Source organism: Octopus bimaculoides, chromosome 27 (assembly GCF_046866305.1).
Source record: "Octopus bimaculoides isolate indiv1 chromosome 27, ASM4686630v1, whole genome shotgun sequence".
In the NCBI taxonomy this organism is placed as follows: Eukaryota; Metazoa; Mollusca; class Cephalopoda; order Octopoda; family Octopodidae; genus Octopus; species Octopus bimaculoides.
Genome location: NC_142954.1, coordinates 5,716,683 through 5,734,674, shown reverse-complemented (window position 1 = coordinate 5,734,674; position 17,992 = coordinate 5,716,683). Strand labels below are relative to the sequence as shown.

The following is a 17,992-nucleotide window of genomic DNA, read 5'->3' as shown; positions in this document are numbered from 1 at the left end:
TCTGTTTGATCATATTACATGAATTAGGCCCCAGGGTAGCAAGCTGGTAAAGTCACTAGCATGTCAGAAAAAAATGCTTAGTGGTATTTCTTCTGGCTGTTTATGTTCTGAGTTCAAATGGCACTAAGGTTGGCTTTTGCTTTTGTTCCTTTGGGGCCATAAAATATATTACCAGTCAAATACTTGAACTGAGGTAATCGATTTACCCCTCCCCTCAAAATTAGTGGCCTTAAATCCCACAATGAACTGGGACCCTGTTCAGGAAGAATGTTGTATTCTCAATCACTTGTAAACCATGGGAATGGGGCAACTGGTCCTAGGAGCTCCCAGAAAAAAAACAGAAAAATAAAATAATTGTCCTCAAAATAAGGAACTAATCAACAACTCATTTCAGTTATTTAAAGTTTTAATTATAAAAATAGTGTTGTTAAACAGAAGAAAGTGAATAATCATACAAAGATTGAATAGTTTGATAATTAAAAGAAATTATTAATTAGATGTTTCGTGTTGTTAAATGAAAGATTATAAAAAATAAGAGAAGATAAAAAAACCATCTGAGTTATGAAATAGAAATACATGATATTATAATAAATTATAATAAATTTCAATATATTTTAATATGGGCGGATCCTCAGCTTAGTAGTGGGTCTTAAAAGGACCTGCATGGAAACAAAATATATGTGGTCAGAAGGCATAGCACAATGGTCTGTGGCCATGCCGGGGCACCAGTTGGTGCTTAACATTATTTACATCTTTTCAGATCTTGTTTAGGGAATCTTTGAAGTTGCACTTTGCCATCGAGGGACACAACTCAATACACATTTAACATTAACATAGATACATGTATATATACTCCCCAACACACAACACACACTCACATACACACACACACACACACACATATATATATATATATATTATGTGAATATGTGAACAAGATTATCAGAAACCACAGCTACAACGTGGTTTCAATGGATTTTTTTGCCACATATTCAGTTGGTTTTTTGCGGCATGAACAGCAGGCAGCGATACGCTTGACAAGCCTGGAGATGTAGGAATTATAAGATGGACAAAATGGTACATAAACAGGCCAAGTCCACCTGTCGACTAGTTTCTGTATTGGTCTTGGGAATGAGTAAGTATCATAGGATTCAGAAGTATCTTTAGCTTTGCTGTCAACAATATTTTCCCACTTGATAATTCCACGTTCTTCGGGAGTTCCTGAAATTAAATGTTAACAGTAATTAGAATTATGCTATAATGTTTTAACAATCAGGTTCTTGCATTAACAAGGATAGAATATGTTCTAAGAATAATTATACATACATATTATACACACAAAACTAAATGAAGGAATTAAAAGAACATTCTTACCTGGGATTGTGTTGTCTAAAACGAACCCAATAAAACCCCCAACAAACATATTGGAACCCAGAAGTACTCCAAGAACTTGGTCCAGTTCAGAATTTCCTGAGAAAATAAGAATTTCAGAACTGAAATCTGTTAATCTTTGGATGATGGATTTTGGTAAAATTGTTAATCTGACATTCAATATATTTAATGGCTGGAATATGTTAGCTAGAAATATATATGGAACGAGAGAGAGAGAGAGAGAGAGAGACTGATAAGCAGACAAGTAAACAGTCAGGTAGATACATAGGTATATAGATAGATAATTAGATAGACAGACAGACAGATAAATAGATAGATAGATAGATAGATAGATAGATAGATAGACAGAGACTGATAGACAAATAAACAGACAGATAGGTTGTAGATAGGATTTTTTCTGCAAAGTCCACCAGGTCCTGTCTTCGTATGCATTGTTGGGCAAGCCCTTATATTCTAAGTAACCAATGGTTGGGGTTCCTGACAGGTGCTACCACTCTAGATCAGAGCAGATCTGAGAACAATAATAACCAATATGGGTTCCAGAGTCCTCAATACCCTAGAGCTCCTGAACTAGGGCCCCACGACCAGGTGCAGTTTAAGGTCATACGGAGGAGTGTTTATTGAGTGAAAACATCTAAAGCTCCACGAGGCTCCAGCAAGGGCTGGTGGCGAACCCTGCTGTATCCTTTTACCACAACTTTCTCTCACTCTTTCTTCCTATTTCTGTATTTCAAAGGGCCAGCCTTGTCACGCTGAATATCCCCGAGAACTACGTTAAAGGGTACACGTGTCTGTGGAGAGCTCAGCCACTTGCACGTTAATTTCACGAGTAGCAGGCTGTTCCGTTGATCGGATCAACTGGAACCCTCGTCGTCATAACCAACAGAGGGCCATGATATACATACATACATACATACATATATATACACAAACATACATACATATATGCATATATACATACACATATACATACATACATGGATAGATAGATAAGTATGCATGTAGGTCGATAAATGTGTAACGTCTACCAGTATTTGGTGTCTAATCTGCATTAATGCAACATCTACCTGTATAAATGCATAATCACACTTGTATTGATGCAATTTTCTCACCTGTATTAATGTCAGCCTGATTTGCCTGAATCCACAAAGGCAGAGATAATCCAACAAACAAGGAGACTCCAAGAATCATCAAATTCCGTGAAGATTCTAGATTAATGTGTTGTAAATTGGAAAGACCGACGGCAGCTACCATTCCTGTGGAAGAAACATATATGTAGAGAGAGGAAGAGAGACAGAACTATATCGATTACCTTTTTTGTTTTTATTTGTTCCAGTCATTAGACTGTGGCCATGCTGGGGCACTACTTTGTTTGTAGAATTTTAGTTAAACGAATCGACCAAAGTACTTATCATCGATTTCTTTTTTTCCTGTTAGTCACCTATGCTGGACCATTAATTTATGGCAGTGGAACACATACACACACATGTATATATATATATATATATATATATATATATATATATATATATATATATATATATATATATATATATATATATATATATATATATATATATAATTTTTCATAGAAAACCATGTAATCGTTACCAATATAGCAAGAAATTTCACCGCAAAAAAGTCTAAATTAGACTCCTTAGAGATCGTTCTCCTTGTTTATATATCCAAAGTTTTAAATTTAAATTTAAGAGACAGGTTTGACGCTAATATCCATTATTATTTTAATAGGAATAAATTAGACATAGGAATAAATAACAATAATAATGGATATTAGTGTCAAATCTCTCTCTTAAATTTAAATTTAAAACTTTATATATATATATATATATATATATATATAACTAATTTAGAGACGAACCACCACTCTACAACTCAGTCAACCAATATATATATATATATATATATATATATATATATATATATATATATATATATATATATATATATATATATATATATATATATATATATATATTACTCTTTTACTTGTTTCAGTCATTTGACTGCGGCCATGCTGGAGCACCGCCTTTAGTCGAGCAAATCGACCCCGGGACTTATTCTTTGTAAGCCTAGTACTTATTCTGTCGGTCTCTTTTTGCCGAACCGCTAAGTTACGGGGACGTAAACACACCAGCATCGGTTGTCAAGCGATGGTGGGGGGACAAACACAGACACACAAACACACACACATACATATATATATATATATATATATATATATATATATATATATATATATATATATATATATATACATACATACATATATATATATATATATATATATATATATATATATATATATATATATATACATATATACACATATATACGACGGGCTTCTTTCAGTTTCCGTCTACCAAATCCACTCACAAGGCTTTGGTCGGCCCGAGGCTATAGTACAAGACACTTGCCCAAGGTGCCACGCAGTGGGAGTGAATCCGGAACCATGTGGTTGGTAAGCAAGCTACTTACCACACAGCCACACCTGCGCCTATATATGTATATAAATAAGAAAAATCTCCTTAATGTATCTCATTCTACAAACCATATAGCATATATTGTACGATGCAAGAGAAGACCATTAGGAGTGTATAAAGTTAGAAATGACATGATGAAATTTATTTGACCATTGGAAAATTCAAATATCACAACAAATTGTCTCATAACTTAAAGTATGCAAAGATTTCATTTTATTTTATCACATTGAATAATAAATAAATTACTTGCATGTCTGCATTAATACAAATAATCTTTTAAATCTATGCAGAAATTAAGCCACCTCAACAGGTGAATGAAAAATCTTTGTTAAATGTTATTAAACATAATAAAATAATCTTTGCATGCTTTAAGCTACGAAACAATTTGTTATGATGTTTGAATTTTCCAATGGTTCAAATAATTTCATCATACTATTTCTCACATCATTTATAACTACACCCCCCCACCCCCCACATATATATAAAGAGCAAAATGGAGAGGACGAAAAAAGGACTTACCAAACATCATGAGGAACATTCCCCCAACAATTGGGTCTGGCATAGTGACCAATAAAATGCCAAGTTTTCCAAAACATCCCAACACCATCATAATGATTCCACTAGTGAGGATGACAGCACGACTGGCGATCTGTAACAAGGCAGGGTATAATAGACCGTATGTGTGTGTTGATGGATGAGTGAGAAACAGAGAATTCTTATGGATATACTGTAAAGTTTAATCAAATTTGCTATCGTGGTATTATTTATCAAGAGCATTAACTACTTTGAAGTTAGCATTGATTATAATTCTGAAAGGTTAGATTTTTTAATTACTTAATGGAATTTCTTTTAAATTTAACTGTTTGTTGGTTATTTATATTGTGTAATATAAGGAGGCCGTCAGGACGCTACAAACCCCCTATTATGAAATTAAATCTACGTATCTAGTGTAATATATCTTCTGAGATGTGGTACAGGTTATTACATATGCTTGCCGTACCCGATATCGATGTCGGGGTTAAAAGGCAGTTACGAACTGACAAGAGGGAAGTGACTACAGACAAGGAAATGTCTTGGGCTTGAAGCATCAATCGTTTCCCAAACCTCAGTTCAAGAGAAAATATTTCATGTGCCAGAGGACAGATCCTATACAAACCTTTGTGATGCCAATTGTTCCAATATTTTCACTGTAAGATGTAACGCCACTGCTTCCTCCGATGGCACCAGCCAACAGACAGCCAATACCTTCTACACCAATTCCTTTGAATAAATACAATATCATAAATAACAGAAAGTGTACGGAGAGTAATAATAAAGCAAATAAAGAATTTATCGATGTTATCACAGCTTTCTCTCGTTGTGATTCTTGGCTCTTCAAGACCAAATCCCACTGAGAACAACGTTGTCCTTCGTTTTTCGGAATCGATAAAAAATACAAATACATGACACTGAATTGGCGGATCTATATGAACGTAGAATCGAGTGCCTTGTAGTGTTTGTCCCGGTTCTTTATCAAATGAGTTAAATATTTGATATTTACCCCTGTTGATGGCGTGGGCTGGGGGTGGTGGGGCTCCAGATATGCGTGCGCATGCGTAGTAATCTCCAATGGATTCAATCATTGACACCAAAACGCCAGACATCATACCAAGAACTCCTCCAAGACTCACCGTTGGTACTCCCCACTGACCTGAAATGGAGATTTCATATATATATATATATATATATACAAGAATAAGGGTAGGGAATCGTCAATTAGTAATAGAATTAATAATTAACAATTTTGCCAAGTAGTTCAGTATGAAAAAACCTTTATCGGTAAAACCATTTATCATCATAAATATACAGGGATTAGCATTGAGTTGCTTCTCCAACATACTGAAAATTTAGAAATAGCAGTCAAAGAACTACTGATTCTAAACTACAAATTTTTCTCTTTTTGTTCTATGTGTGCCATAAATATCGCCATCCGTTTAGAGAAAAATTTGTAGTTTAGAATCAGTAGTTCTTTGACTGCTATTTCTAAATTTTCAGTATGTTGGAGAAGCAACTCAATGCTAATCCCTGTATATTTATGATATATATATATATATATATATATATATATATATATATATATTATGAATTAATAAATAAAATGAAATAATCTAATTATTTTTACTCCTGACCAGAATAGCATTTACTGCTTGGCTATTCTTATAATATACACGTGGCTGTCGTGACTTATCTTGGATCTATACATGCAAATATTTGTATGTAGACGTGTGAATCTACTTTATACGGTATGTACAATTATTTGTATTTATATTTCCCGTGTATTGTGTTGACGAAGGAAAAAAGCCTGTTTATGGTTTTAATCTAGAAATTGGAACCAATTCACAATTAACATGAGGTCTTTTTAATATTCTTTCACTAACCTGCTTTCAGCCACGTGTATCTTTATCTGGAGATTTTGGTAGTTGACTAAGGCAAGAAAAAGACAGATAATGCAACCCTTTAAACAGGATGGTCATGGCTGGGTTGCCTTTCAGAAAGTGCCTGCTCAACCAGAGCCGACTTTGCATTAAACAATAACAACTACAACATCAACAGTAACAACAACAACAGCAATAACTTGAAATAATTGAGTGTGTCTTACCTGGATATGGAAACCGGAACCAGGCTGCCTGCTGGAGATATTTGTAGGTGTTGTCAGTTCGAGACTTGTGCCCCCAATGACCTGGCGTGGCTGGGAAAACGTCAGTGATTGTGAAAATGTAGCAGAGGAACCAGACCACACAGACAGCAAGGGCCACCTGCAACAGAGAGAGAGAGAGAGAGAGAGAGAGAGAGAGAATACTAAAGTAAAGGTTAAAGTTACTTTTACGAGTCATGTCGACTCACAAGGTCCGGTTTCCTGGTTTCCATGGTGTATAAAATCCCCACCTGACAGGACACCGGTCCATTGCAGGATTACTCATCTTTTGTCAGCTGAGTGCATTGGAGCAACGTGAAATGAAGAGCTTTGTTCAAGAAGACAATGCATCGCCCGGTCCAGGAATCGAAACCACAATCTTAAGATCATGAGTCCAGCACCCTAACCACTAAGCCACTGATATAAGAGAGAACCTAGAGAACACACGCATCAAAAGCAAGTACCAGTTGTGTACTGAGGTCGATCTAATTGACTGTCCTCCTCCCCACAAATTTTGGGGCCTTGTGCCTAGAGTAGAAAAGAATAGTTGCAGAATATAAAATCTACAGAATTACAGAATACTAGAATACTGACCGGGAACATTTTGAAGATATAGAAGTTGGTTCTGGTACAGCCTTTGTTCTTACTGTATTTGCCACAAGGAATCGGTATATTTTGCATATACTGGGAAAATATCAGAATCAAAACGACCACTCTGTAAAGATAAAAGAAAGAAAGAGAAGATGGAAGCGGAAATGAAACAGCAATCAATCAAACCAATCAATCGATCGATCAATCAATCAATCAATCGATCCGTCAATCATTACAGGGTGCGAGGGGGAGTTTGAAGACAATTATCACTATTTTAATCTTTTTAAATAAAATAAAAGTAGATTTTTTTTTTCAGATTCCCCCGCAATGGCAGAAAAATGCTAACACAAGAAATGGAAAACCATGCAGTCATTGTTGTCATAAGTGCGGAACAATGATTTAGAAACTGACAGCTTTTTAAATGCTGAAAGATCTTTTTGTGCACAAAAGTTTGGATGGAATTGGAAGACTCTGGTGGGGATGTTTCAACTGTATCAAAGCAAAAGAACATTCTAAACTTCTGGACATTGTAAGGACACTGCAGTTCATCCAACGGGTTCAAAATATTATCAATGGTCCCAGAAAATCAACGAGGGCCATTGTCAGAAAGCTTCAGGTGTTGGAGTGGACTGTCAAAACTGTGTTGCATGAGGACGTGTGATACAAGTCATATACACATAAAAGATTTCAATTCACATCTGCAAAGACACAGGAAAACCGTTTGGTCAAGGCCTAGCAGTTATTATATTTATGAAGGTCAAAACCCTTCATGAACATGGCATATTTTGGATCTTCTCTGATGAGAAAATCTTTGACCAAAACCAAAAGTTTAACAGGAGAAATGACAAATGGTTTCAGTGTTCTGCTTGGTTAAAACCAGAAATAATTCAGAGGAAAGTAGCATTAATTTTCTAGGTCGTTTAATTTTTCTTAATCGATCAATGGACTGATTGAGTAAACCTATCAATTACGAACCTGTAATGATTACCGAAACAGCTGTAAGCCAAATTTACTGCAATACAGGAAAATATGCGATGACAATTATTTATGTCTTGTCTTGTGTATATATATATTTATATACATACACACACACATACATATGTACATACATACATCAATGTGTGCGTGGGTGTACATGTGTGTGGGTGTGTTTGTGTTTGAGTGTATATGCGTGTGGGTGTGTAGTGTGTGGGTATGCATGTGCGTGCGCGTGCTCGCGTGATTGCGTTTATGTCCGTCCTAACGTTGAGGCGGTTCAGGAAATAGGAATCAGTAAGTGCCAGATTTTAAAACATGCATCGAAGTCGATACGAGCGACTAAGAAAAAAAAAAACAACGAAAACAAAATTAAAGAAAAATAAACAAGTAAAATCGTGCCTTCACGTTGGTGCTCCAGCATGACCGTAGTACAACGGCTGAAACCAGTGGAAAGGACGGAATTGATTACTTACGTCATAGAAATGTACCACTGACCGGCAGCTCTTTCGGAGGCCGCTTGAAACAACGACAGTCCTATTAATGTGATAGTTGGTGCTATCGTCAAAGGACCGATGAGGGGCAGGAAGAACTCTAATAACCCCGAGAATCCAACCACTATCTGCAACAGACTTGCGACCATCAGAGAACCTTGAAGCTGAAATTGCAACATAAACAGACATTACATTTTTTTTTTTTACACAATTTTATCGTCCTTTCTTTTACCGAATTTTCCACCATAAAACCCCCAAAACGGCAGATCGATTTTTATACCAAGACGAATTTTAAACGATCCAAATTTCTCTGTGAATTGCAGCAGGATTTGGAAAAACAGTGACAATATTTGGATGTTTACACTACATATTTATACTCAATACTACGTCGACTTGTAGGCTGGAAAATATGGTGTGTGTGTGTGTGTGTGTGTGTGTGTGCGTGTATGTGTATGTGTGTGTAGGTATGTTGTGCAAACGGGAAAAGTAGAACTCAAAATATGAGTATATGTATATTTTTTTTATTAATATTTATTTCTATCAATATTTACTTAGTTCGATAAGCGCCAACGCACGAATCTCTCGGACCTTGAGTCACTCTTCTGTTACTTTCTCTAAACATAGAGGGGACAAACAAGGACAGACAAAGGGATTAAGTCGATTACATTGACCCCAGTGCGAAACTTGTATTTATTTAATCGACCCCGAAAGGATGAAAGGCAAAGTCGACCCCGGCGGGATTTGAACTCAGAACGTAAAGACGGGCGAAGTACCGCTAGGGTGTCATGCAGTGGGAATGAACCCGGAACCATGTGGTTGGGAAGCCAGCTACTTACCACACAGCCACTATATATATATATATATATATATATATATATATATATATATATATATATATATATATATATATATATATATATATATATATATATATATATATATATATATATATATATATATATATATATATATATATATATATATATATATATATATATATATATATATATATATATATATATATATATATATATATATATATATATATATATATATATATATATATATATATATATATATATATATGTTGTTGTACTTGGGGATGGTCATATTGCCAGTTTAGCCAATAAAAACACACGCACTGTATATTTGGTGTTAATTTGCTTCAGCTTTATATTACATTAATCTTAATCTTATTTCGACCAGAGTTCTTTCGTCACGCTTCTGTGACCTCATCAGTGGTCCTTTGTTTCCTTCTTTCTTATGTGTGTCTCACCTTGCTAACTATCAGCCATTTTGTATTGTGTATTCCTATTGTATGTGTCTACGCATGCGTGTCCTTCAATGTGTCAATGTCTTTTGTAAGTGCATGTGTGTGTATGGGGAGTGGCTGTATCACCTATATTCTCTGTTAATACCTGTTCGTTTGTATTTGTTCTTATTTATTTATTTGTTCATGTGTGTGTGTGTTTTTTTAATTTATTTTTTTTATCTACTGTTTTTTTTGTGTTTAATTAAATTTTGTTAGCGTATGTAGTATTTAATTCCATTTGTTTATCTATGTATTGTATGATATTTTGTTCATATTATTATTGGTTTATGGGTAACATGTTGTCACCCATACTACTTTCAGTAGAACCCCCTGCACTGATAGGAACTGTATCGTATGTAGATTTAGCCCACAAACGAACTGCAAAACCAGAAATGTGGTCTATAGTATAAGATGTACAGAGGGACGATGCAGAAATAAGACAATGACATATGTAGGCGAAACAGCAAGGAGCATAGGGGAGCGGGCAAACCAACATTGGAGGGAACTTAAGGAAGGGAAGAACTCATCAGTTCTGTACCAGCACGCTGAGCAAGAACATAGAGGGTCAATCAACAACATAGAAATTAAAATCTTATCTACACATAGCAGTGATGCAGCACTTAGACAAATTACTGAAGCTACACACATAATAGAAGAGAAACCTAGCCTGAATAGGAAACTAGAATGGAACACTAACACACACCACTAACAAACCACAAACCACAACATGTGACATGTTACCCATAAACCAGTAATAATATGAACAAAATATAATACAATACATAGATAAACAAATGGAATTAAATACTACATACGTTAACAAAATTTAACAAAACCCAGTAGATAAAAAAAAACAAAAAAAAATTGCTGAAGCAAATTAACACCAAATATACAGTGCGTGTGTTTTTATTGGCTAAACTGGCAATATGACCATCCCCAAGTACAACAACATCGGTTTCAACACACGATTTCACATCAAAAATCTTGCAAAACAAAAAATATATATATATATATATATATATATATATATATATATATATATATATATATATATATATATATATATATACGAAAGCTTTGTGAATGGATTTGGCAGATGTAGACTGAAATAAGTAAAAGATAAAAAAAAATACACAACATTGTATTACTTGTCTTATATTTTTCTGCCAAATTTCTCTGTGACCATCACTTCCGATTTCCGGTAGATTGCTGATGTTCTTTGGATCTGTAAAACAAGAAAAGGAAAGGATCTAGTGTCTGTTATTGTTTAGCCAGGAGGTCCCGAATCCCCGATCCGCGGACTCCTGCCGGGACTGGGCTCCACAGCAACAATAAATTCTAAATTCTGTTCCTACATAAGACAAGTAATTTCAGAATTCGCTTCGAAAGGACGAATGGTTCACAAAGCCAACCAGTCTCAGAAGATACGAGTTAGCTTAATAACAAAATGCTACAACAAGAACCAAAAAACTATTTCCCTCAAAACAAGAAAATTCGGTAACAACTAACGTGCCCTACATTGATATCTTTCGCTTGCAATCACAATAACAATTAATAATAATAATAATAATAATAATAATAATAATAATAATGATAATAATAATAATAAGGTGAACTTGCAGAATCATTAACACGCTAGACAAAGTGTTTCACAGTGTTTCTTATAGCTTTACGTTCTGAGCTGAAATGTTGCAGAGGTCGACTGTGCATCTCGAGGTCGATAAAATAAATAGCATTCGAGTAATGGGGTTAATGTAATCGACTAACCCTCCCCATTTCCCGAGATCTCAGTATTTATAACCATATTAGAAAAAAAGAAAAGTAAAAAGAAAAAAAGACTAGCTTACTGTCTGGATAGGGACATGGTTCAGGATTTGATTTCAACATTGTTATGGTTGGTATAAGGAAACTGAAGCTGGCTCCTTGCAAAATTGGAAGTCTGTTGAAAGAAGTAATCATAAAATCAATTAGTATTCTTGTTAATTGGAAATGATTTTTTCTTGAAAGTTTTGGCGAAAAGATGGAGGGCAACACCTGCAACCATTTTCTAGGACTTTGGAACTGGTCGGAGAATGGAAGGGAGTTATGTAATTTATTAATTAATAATTAACAGTCGGAAATTATGCTTGGGTAAATATCCTGAAAATGAGAGAATTCTAGCAACATTGAAAAGAAGTATGTCCTCTCCTGGATCTGTGATAAGTATATTACATCTCACCTGGAAGGCTATGTTCTTGGATAACAATTAACCAAGAACAGGAAATGGCTACTAAAAGAAATAGCTACTAAATACCTGATATGCAAAAGACTGTTCCGTCTTGAATGTAGAGTTATGACTAAAAGTTTGGAACATAAGTCTGAAGATTAGAATTTTTATATTAAATACCCAAAGTTGTATTAAAAGTAAGCAATTTGATCAAGAACTATGTTTTTCATTCTGTCTAATTTTTTCTTCTAGATATTGAACCATTGGGTTGGGTATTAGGTAAGTATATGTCTACGTTGTGTATATTTGAATTGAATTGTATTTGGACATAACAGTTTTAATTTTTAAAAGAACATTCTAAACTATTGACTACGACCGTAAGACATGTCTTAGAGATTATCTCTTACAAGAATGAAAAGGGTTGTCGAAAGAAAAAAAAAAAAAAAGGAGGGTTAAGACATTTAAAAACGGAGAAATCACTAAAAGACCAATACGTACAGGGATCAAATAGAACTTACCTGCATCCAAAAGTGGTCATTAAAATGGTGGATAAACCAGAAATGAAGAAACATGTTCCCATAAGTTCACTGATAGAAAGGACATCGGTATACATACAAAGAGCAGAGGAAATTATCAAAGGTTGGGAGAAGTTGGCACCAAAAGCTGTCAAATATTGCTGCAATGAAGTAAAACCAAATCTGAGTTAAGTTCCACTCTTATATATAGCATTTCACTATTATCTCCCACGTCCCAAGAATCCCTTATTGGAATTTATTGGATTTATTCTCGTTGGTAAGAAGAAAGCTTCTAAAATGAATGAAGGAATTCGAAGGATTGCTTTGGTAAGACGATAGAACATCGGTCATGTTTACAGAAAATGTGGGTTCGAATCTCACGTGCAGTCTCCGAATTTTACTACTCAAAGGGATTTTTTAACCCAATATTTATACGATATTATTTATAGCTTTATCTACTTCGAGTTCCATCGATAAACCCTATATATATTTATATCTTTTACTTGTTTCTGTCATTAGACTGCGGCCATACTGGAGCACCTCCTTGAAGGGTTCAGTCTAACTAATCGATCTCTGGACTTGTTTTAGATGAGTCCATTTTGTCACAAGCATTCCGATAAGGGCACAAGTCCAAGGATATCTCACCAATCGGTAATTCTTTTCCCCTTACTTCTCACCATTTCAGTTTGGGAGACTACGAAAATGTCACGGCCTACACCGCTCTCTTCCATAGGTCAAACGTACATTCCAAGAACAGGAGATTGCTGCTAGATACCCAATCAACAAAAGAGACAGTGAAGCCATAGGAGTTCCAAGACGCAACCGTAAATGTAGATTGGGCCATGTTTCTGAGGAAGATATCACACATGTGATTAGCAGCTTCTCAGAAATGTCATCAGGGTACCACCTCCCTATATGACATGACGTTATCGCAAAAACAATCTGCGATAACATTCCGAAAATATGACTGCCCTGGAATAAACATAGAGGACTCCCCCCCCCCCCCTCATATTGAATACGTATACAAATACCAGCACAAGGAATACTGGTGGAACATTCCCATCAAAACATCTCTCAAGTGTGAGCATAACAAGCCGGATATTGTTGTTTGGGACAGACAAGAAAAGGGTATGTACCGTCGTAGCGGTCAGCTGCCCTGCTGACGTGAATAGCTCTTTGAAAAATCTAAGAGAAAGAAGATTACTATGGACAACTGCTGCTTTGAAACCTCCAGCTTCAATATCCGGATTACAAATTCACATTTATACTAATAATAAGTGGAGCACTTTGCTTTGTAAGTAAATGCCTGTCAGCCTCGATGAGCTTGGATTTTCAGAAAAGGAAATCAACCAACTGGTTCTCACATTACAAATGCAATCTGTACGCAGAGCAAGGAAACCATGCAAGTCTTTTCGCCTTTAGAATCTAGATAACGAAAGCAATGTCACCTTTGCACAGAGTTTAAAATGTGACGTTGCTGTCTACAATCTAAAGGCGGGGGTTTGTTTGAAATCAGCTCCTACTTCAGACAAAACACTTAAATGATTAAGGACAGACAGACAGACAGGCATGCACGCAAGCACACAGACGGTATGCTTTATGTACATTATTTACTTCTGCTGTAAAGAGAAATAACAAACCAAGAGTTGTAATCTCTCTCTCTCTCTCCTTATTTCCAATCTCTAATCAAATCTCGAAGGACACATAATAAAAAGGTCATCGAAAGCGCTACTCTGTCTACTGTTGATTAAGATACCATCTCCAACCTCTGCACAAATAGAACAGCAATGAAATAAACGAATGGAACATATTCAAATGAAGGATTCTTTTTTTATAAAATTATTAAACAATTTTAAACGTACCTGAAATCCAAAAAAGATGCATAAATACCACGGTGGTACATCATTGATTCCGTAAAGAATATCAAAATTCTTTTTTGTTTTCACGTTTTCTTGTTCTTCTTGTCCTTTTTGTTCCGTCGTGTCATCATCATCGATCGAATAACCCTAATTTAAAAAAAACAAAACAAACGTAAAATATGCAAATTTACGAGAAACACGTCGTTGTATGTATGTATGTATGTATGTATGTATGTTCATCCGCCCTTTGACAGGTCTTATTTTTCGTCCTGCAGGCTGTCCAACAACACCCTCCTCACCAAGCAAGCCTGGTGGGGTTGCCAGTTTAGTCGCCGACGACCCGACCATGCAACAGGTTGTACTGGATTACATGTTACCAGTAGCACTGAAGAGCGACCTGACATATGTTTACAGACATTCATACATATACATACACCCATATATATACATATTTACAGACATTTTGTTGGATGGTTGTGTGGTAAGAAGCTTGCTTCCCAACCACATAGTTCCGGATTGAGTTCCACTGCATGACACCTTGGGCAAGTGTCTTCTGCTATAGCCTCGGGCAGATCACCTTGTGAGTAGATTTGGTAGACGGAAACTGAAAGAAGCCTGTCGTATATATATATATGTATATATATATATATATATATATATATATATATATATATATATATATATATATATATATATATATATATATAAAGCACGAGAAGATCAAGAGAAAGCTTAGAAATAATGAACCTGTGGAAAATGAGGGAGTGTTGCCTTTGATGTGTACGAGTTGTAGGAAGAAATGCTTGAAAGAACACATAGGAAGCAACCGCTTGTAAATTGTCATACGGCTATTGTCGACAACAGAATACGTGAAATTTGTGGAATGGTGTGCCTTTAAGCTGAAGGATTGAAAAGGTATGTAAAAAAAACTTCAGATTGTGGCACCTGTTGCCTCTGCCAGCCTACACAACTGTGCATTATGAAATAGAATGTGCAAATCTTTGGTCGGACGCAAGAGCCATACAAGGACCTCACACTGCATCATCGATGACTCATTTCAAGGATTCTTTCTAGCTATGGCTTTGCTTGTTTACGAGAAAGCAGCTAACATGAATGTATGTATGTATGTATGTATGTATGTATGTATGTATGCATGTATGTATGTATGTATGTATGTATGTATGTATGTATGCATTTGCAATCGTGTATGCTTGTCAAGAGCAGGGCTCATTAACCACCAACGGAGCCGCAAATGCAAAATGTAAGTTAGTCCTAGAGTGCACAATGTTCCTGAAGGTCGGCAATGGTCTTCCTCGGTCACGAGTGGACGGCCATCATGTATGTACGTACGTATGTATGCATGCTTGAGCAGCATTCCTTGACTGATAACCTTAGATACATGTTATTTAAGAGAAGTTGCACGACTCTACCGCAACGTGTCATCAGATGAAAGGATGAGCGTAGATCAGCTGAAGACCATGCATGAATATGTTGACAGAAAGCTCCGAGATGATAATAACATTGATAACCAAAGCAGCTTATCGTAGATCAACAACCGGATTACTGACTCCCACTTTGAAGGATATGTATTAACAGGAAATATCAGAAGAAGCTGAGAAGCAGACAAAATGCCAAAATATAACCGATGTAGACTTTGTGGAGTTAACACCGAAGCCATCACCGGCATCGCTGTATTATCTACCGATACGACATGTAGCTGGGACACTGTATAATGAGACCCATCAGAAGGATAACTCCGGGGCCACAGAAATATGTGGTAGAGGCCATAGCCACTCATAATAAGGAGTACTGGTGAAGACCTCAATAAAATGTAAACCTAATAGACCTGACATAGTGATTTGGGATTAAGAATAGAAACTGTGTACTGTAGTAGAAATCAGCTGCCCACCGGACGTTAACATAAAGCTAAAGATTAGCGAAAAAGAGAATACCTACGCAGAACTATTGAGAAATCTGCAATTATTCTATCCAGATTACAAGTTCAGGTTTATATTTGTAATTATTGGGACATTGAGATATGTAACACTGCTTAAAGTACAAATCTTGAGAAATTAGGCTTCTCAAAAGCAGAAAAGAGAAAGCTGATTCGAAGACTACAGATCCAATCCATCACAAGAGCTATAAAAATTTGTAAAAAAAGTTTATCATTTAAATATATATGACCATGTCTAGACATGCAGCTATATGCATGACAATACAGACATAAAACGAAACATACAAATCTGCATATGCACTAACTCCAAATACTGCACATATTCACATAAATATGCGCAATTAATTACCCTGTTGATGTTGTTGAAATTTCAATGAAGGAGTCTTGTATCTAGGTCAGAAACTAACTCTTTCTCTATTGGCAAGAAATCTTGAAATAAAGCTGAATAAAGACATAAATACAAATGAGAGAATTCAAATCCTTAATTCATAAGCTACAGACGACCACGTTATTTTGGACTATAAAAACCTGCAAGACCCCTTAAGATTTAAAGAACGACGGTTAAGATACTTTTCTTCACAACCTTGTTACTCAGTCGGTGACCGGTCAAAATTACATACATACATACAAACAAGAAAACTTCCTAAGCGTCGAATTTAAAAAAAAAAATTTTTTTTTGTTACATGATTTACATTTAATTTATGTACCCGTACATCTTCGTATGTACCCGTATGCCGCAGGACATACCGACACTCGAGTCGCTGCTGTTACTGCTACAGCAGAAAAAAAAAAGACAACAGCAACAGCAACTACTACTACTACTACAACATATACAACCGCGCGCGCGCACACACACTCACATTCTTTTTGTGTGTGTGTGTATATATATATATATATATATATATATATATATATATATATATATATATATGTAGTGAAACTACCTCCCGCCATTAGATACAAACTACTATCGCCATTACATACAATCTTCTCATTTAAATATAAATAAATGCGAGCGTAGTAGAGAACCCATTCCTTGTCATCACGTGACTGATCATTATTCGAATCGGCAACTTCTTCGAACCGTTCCCGCCAGAACGCAAACTGACCAATCACGGCCCCTAATAAGGTCACGTGATAGAGTATATTTCTACCATCTGGTGAGCCAATAGTTTGTTATAAATAGCTTTAACTCGGCGGCCAAATTTGTCTCGGTCCAGTTTCTCTTTGAGAACTGTTCCGTGTACCACACAACAGCAGCAGCAGTTCCAGCCACCACTTCAGCAGCTTCGTCCAGCCACGATGACCTCCGCCGTCGCCATATCAACAACAAGAGTCTACGACTACTAACCAGCACCTACCAAGCAGCCTCTACGCTACCAGCGTCAACACGACTTACTATGTACACCACACCAAACTACCGCGGCACATCTCTCTCTTCGATTCTGTTAGGTGACTCAGCTTCACCACGATAAATAAACAGACAAGAAATTCTCAGCCAGCGACGAACATCTGTATA

The 17,992-nt window shown here is 35.9% G+C and overlaps 1 protein-coding gene across 1 annotated transcript in view; it reads right to left on the bottom strand.

Annotated features, from left to right (window-relative positions):
* Positions 1 to 388: 388 nt before the first annotated feature.
* Positions 389 to 17,992, bottom strand: part of LOC149130814 (solute carrier family 23 member 1-like) — a 20,264-nt gene continuing 2,660 nt past the window's right edge. The window contains exons 2-14 of the mRNA XM_089343625.1: positions 14,523 to 14,666; positions 12,664 to 12,821; positions 11,787 to 11,878; positions 11,088 to 11,164; positions 8,610 to 8,791; positions 7,162 to 7,282; positions 6,532 to 6,688; positions 5,434 to 5,583; positions 5,050 to 5,153; positions 4,413 to 4,542; positions 2,505 to 2,648; positions 1,375 to 1,470; positions 389 to 1,221 (exon numbers count right to left, since the gene is read on the bottom strand). Of these exons, the coding sequence (XP_089199751.1) occupies positions 956 to 1,221; positions 1,375 to 1,470; positions 2,505 to 2,648; positions 4,413 to 4,542; positions 5,050 to 5,153; positions 5,434 to 5,583; positions 6,532 to 6,688; positions 7,162 to 7,282; positions 8,610 to 8,791; positions 11,088 to 11,164; positions 11,787 to 11,878; positions 12,664 to 12,821; positions 14,523 to 14,666 (1,821 nt within the window). The 3' untranslated portion in view covers positions 389 to 955. The remainder of the gene's footprint in view (positions 1,222 to 1,374; positions 1,471 to 2,504; positions 2,649 to 4,412; positions 4,543 to 5,049; positions 5,154 to 5,433; positions 5,584 to 6,531; positions 6,689 to 7,161; positions 7,283 to 8,609; positions 8,792 to 11,087; positions 11,165 to 11,786; positions 11,879 to 12,663; positions 12,822 to 14,522; positions 14,667 to 17,992) is intronic.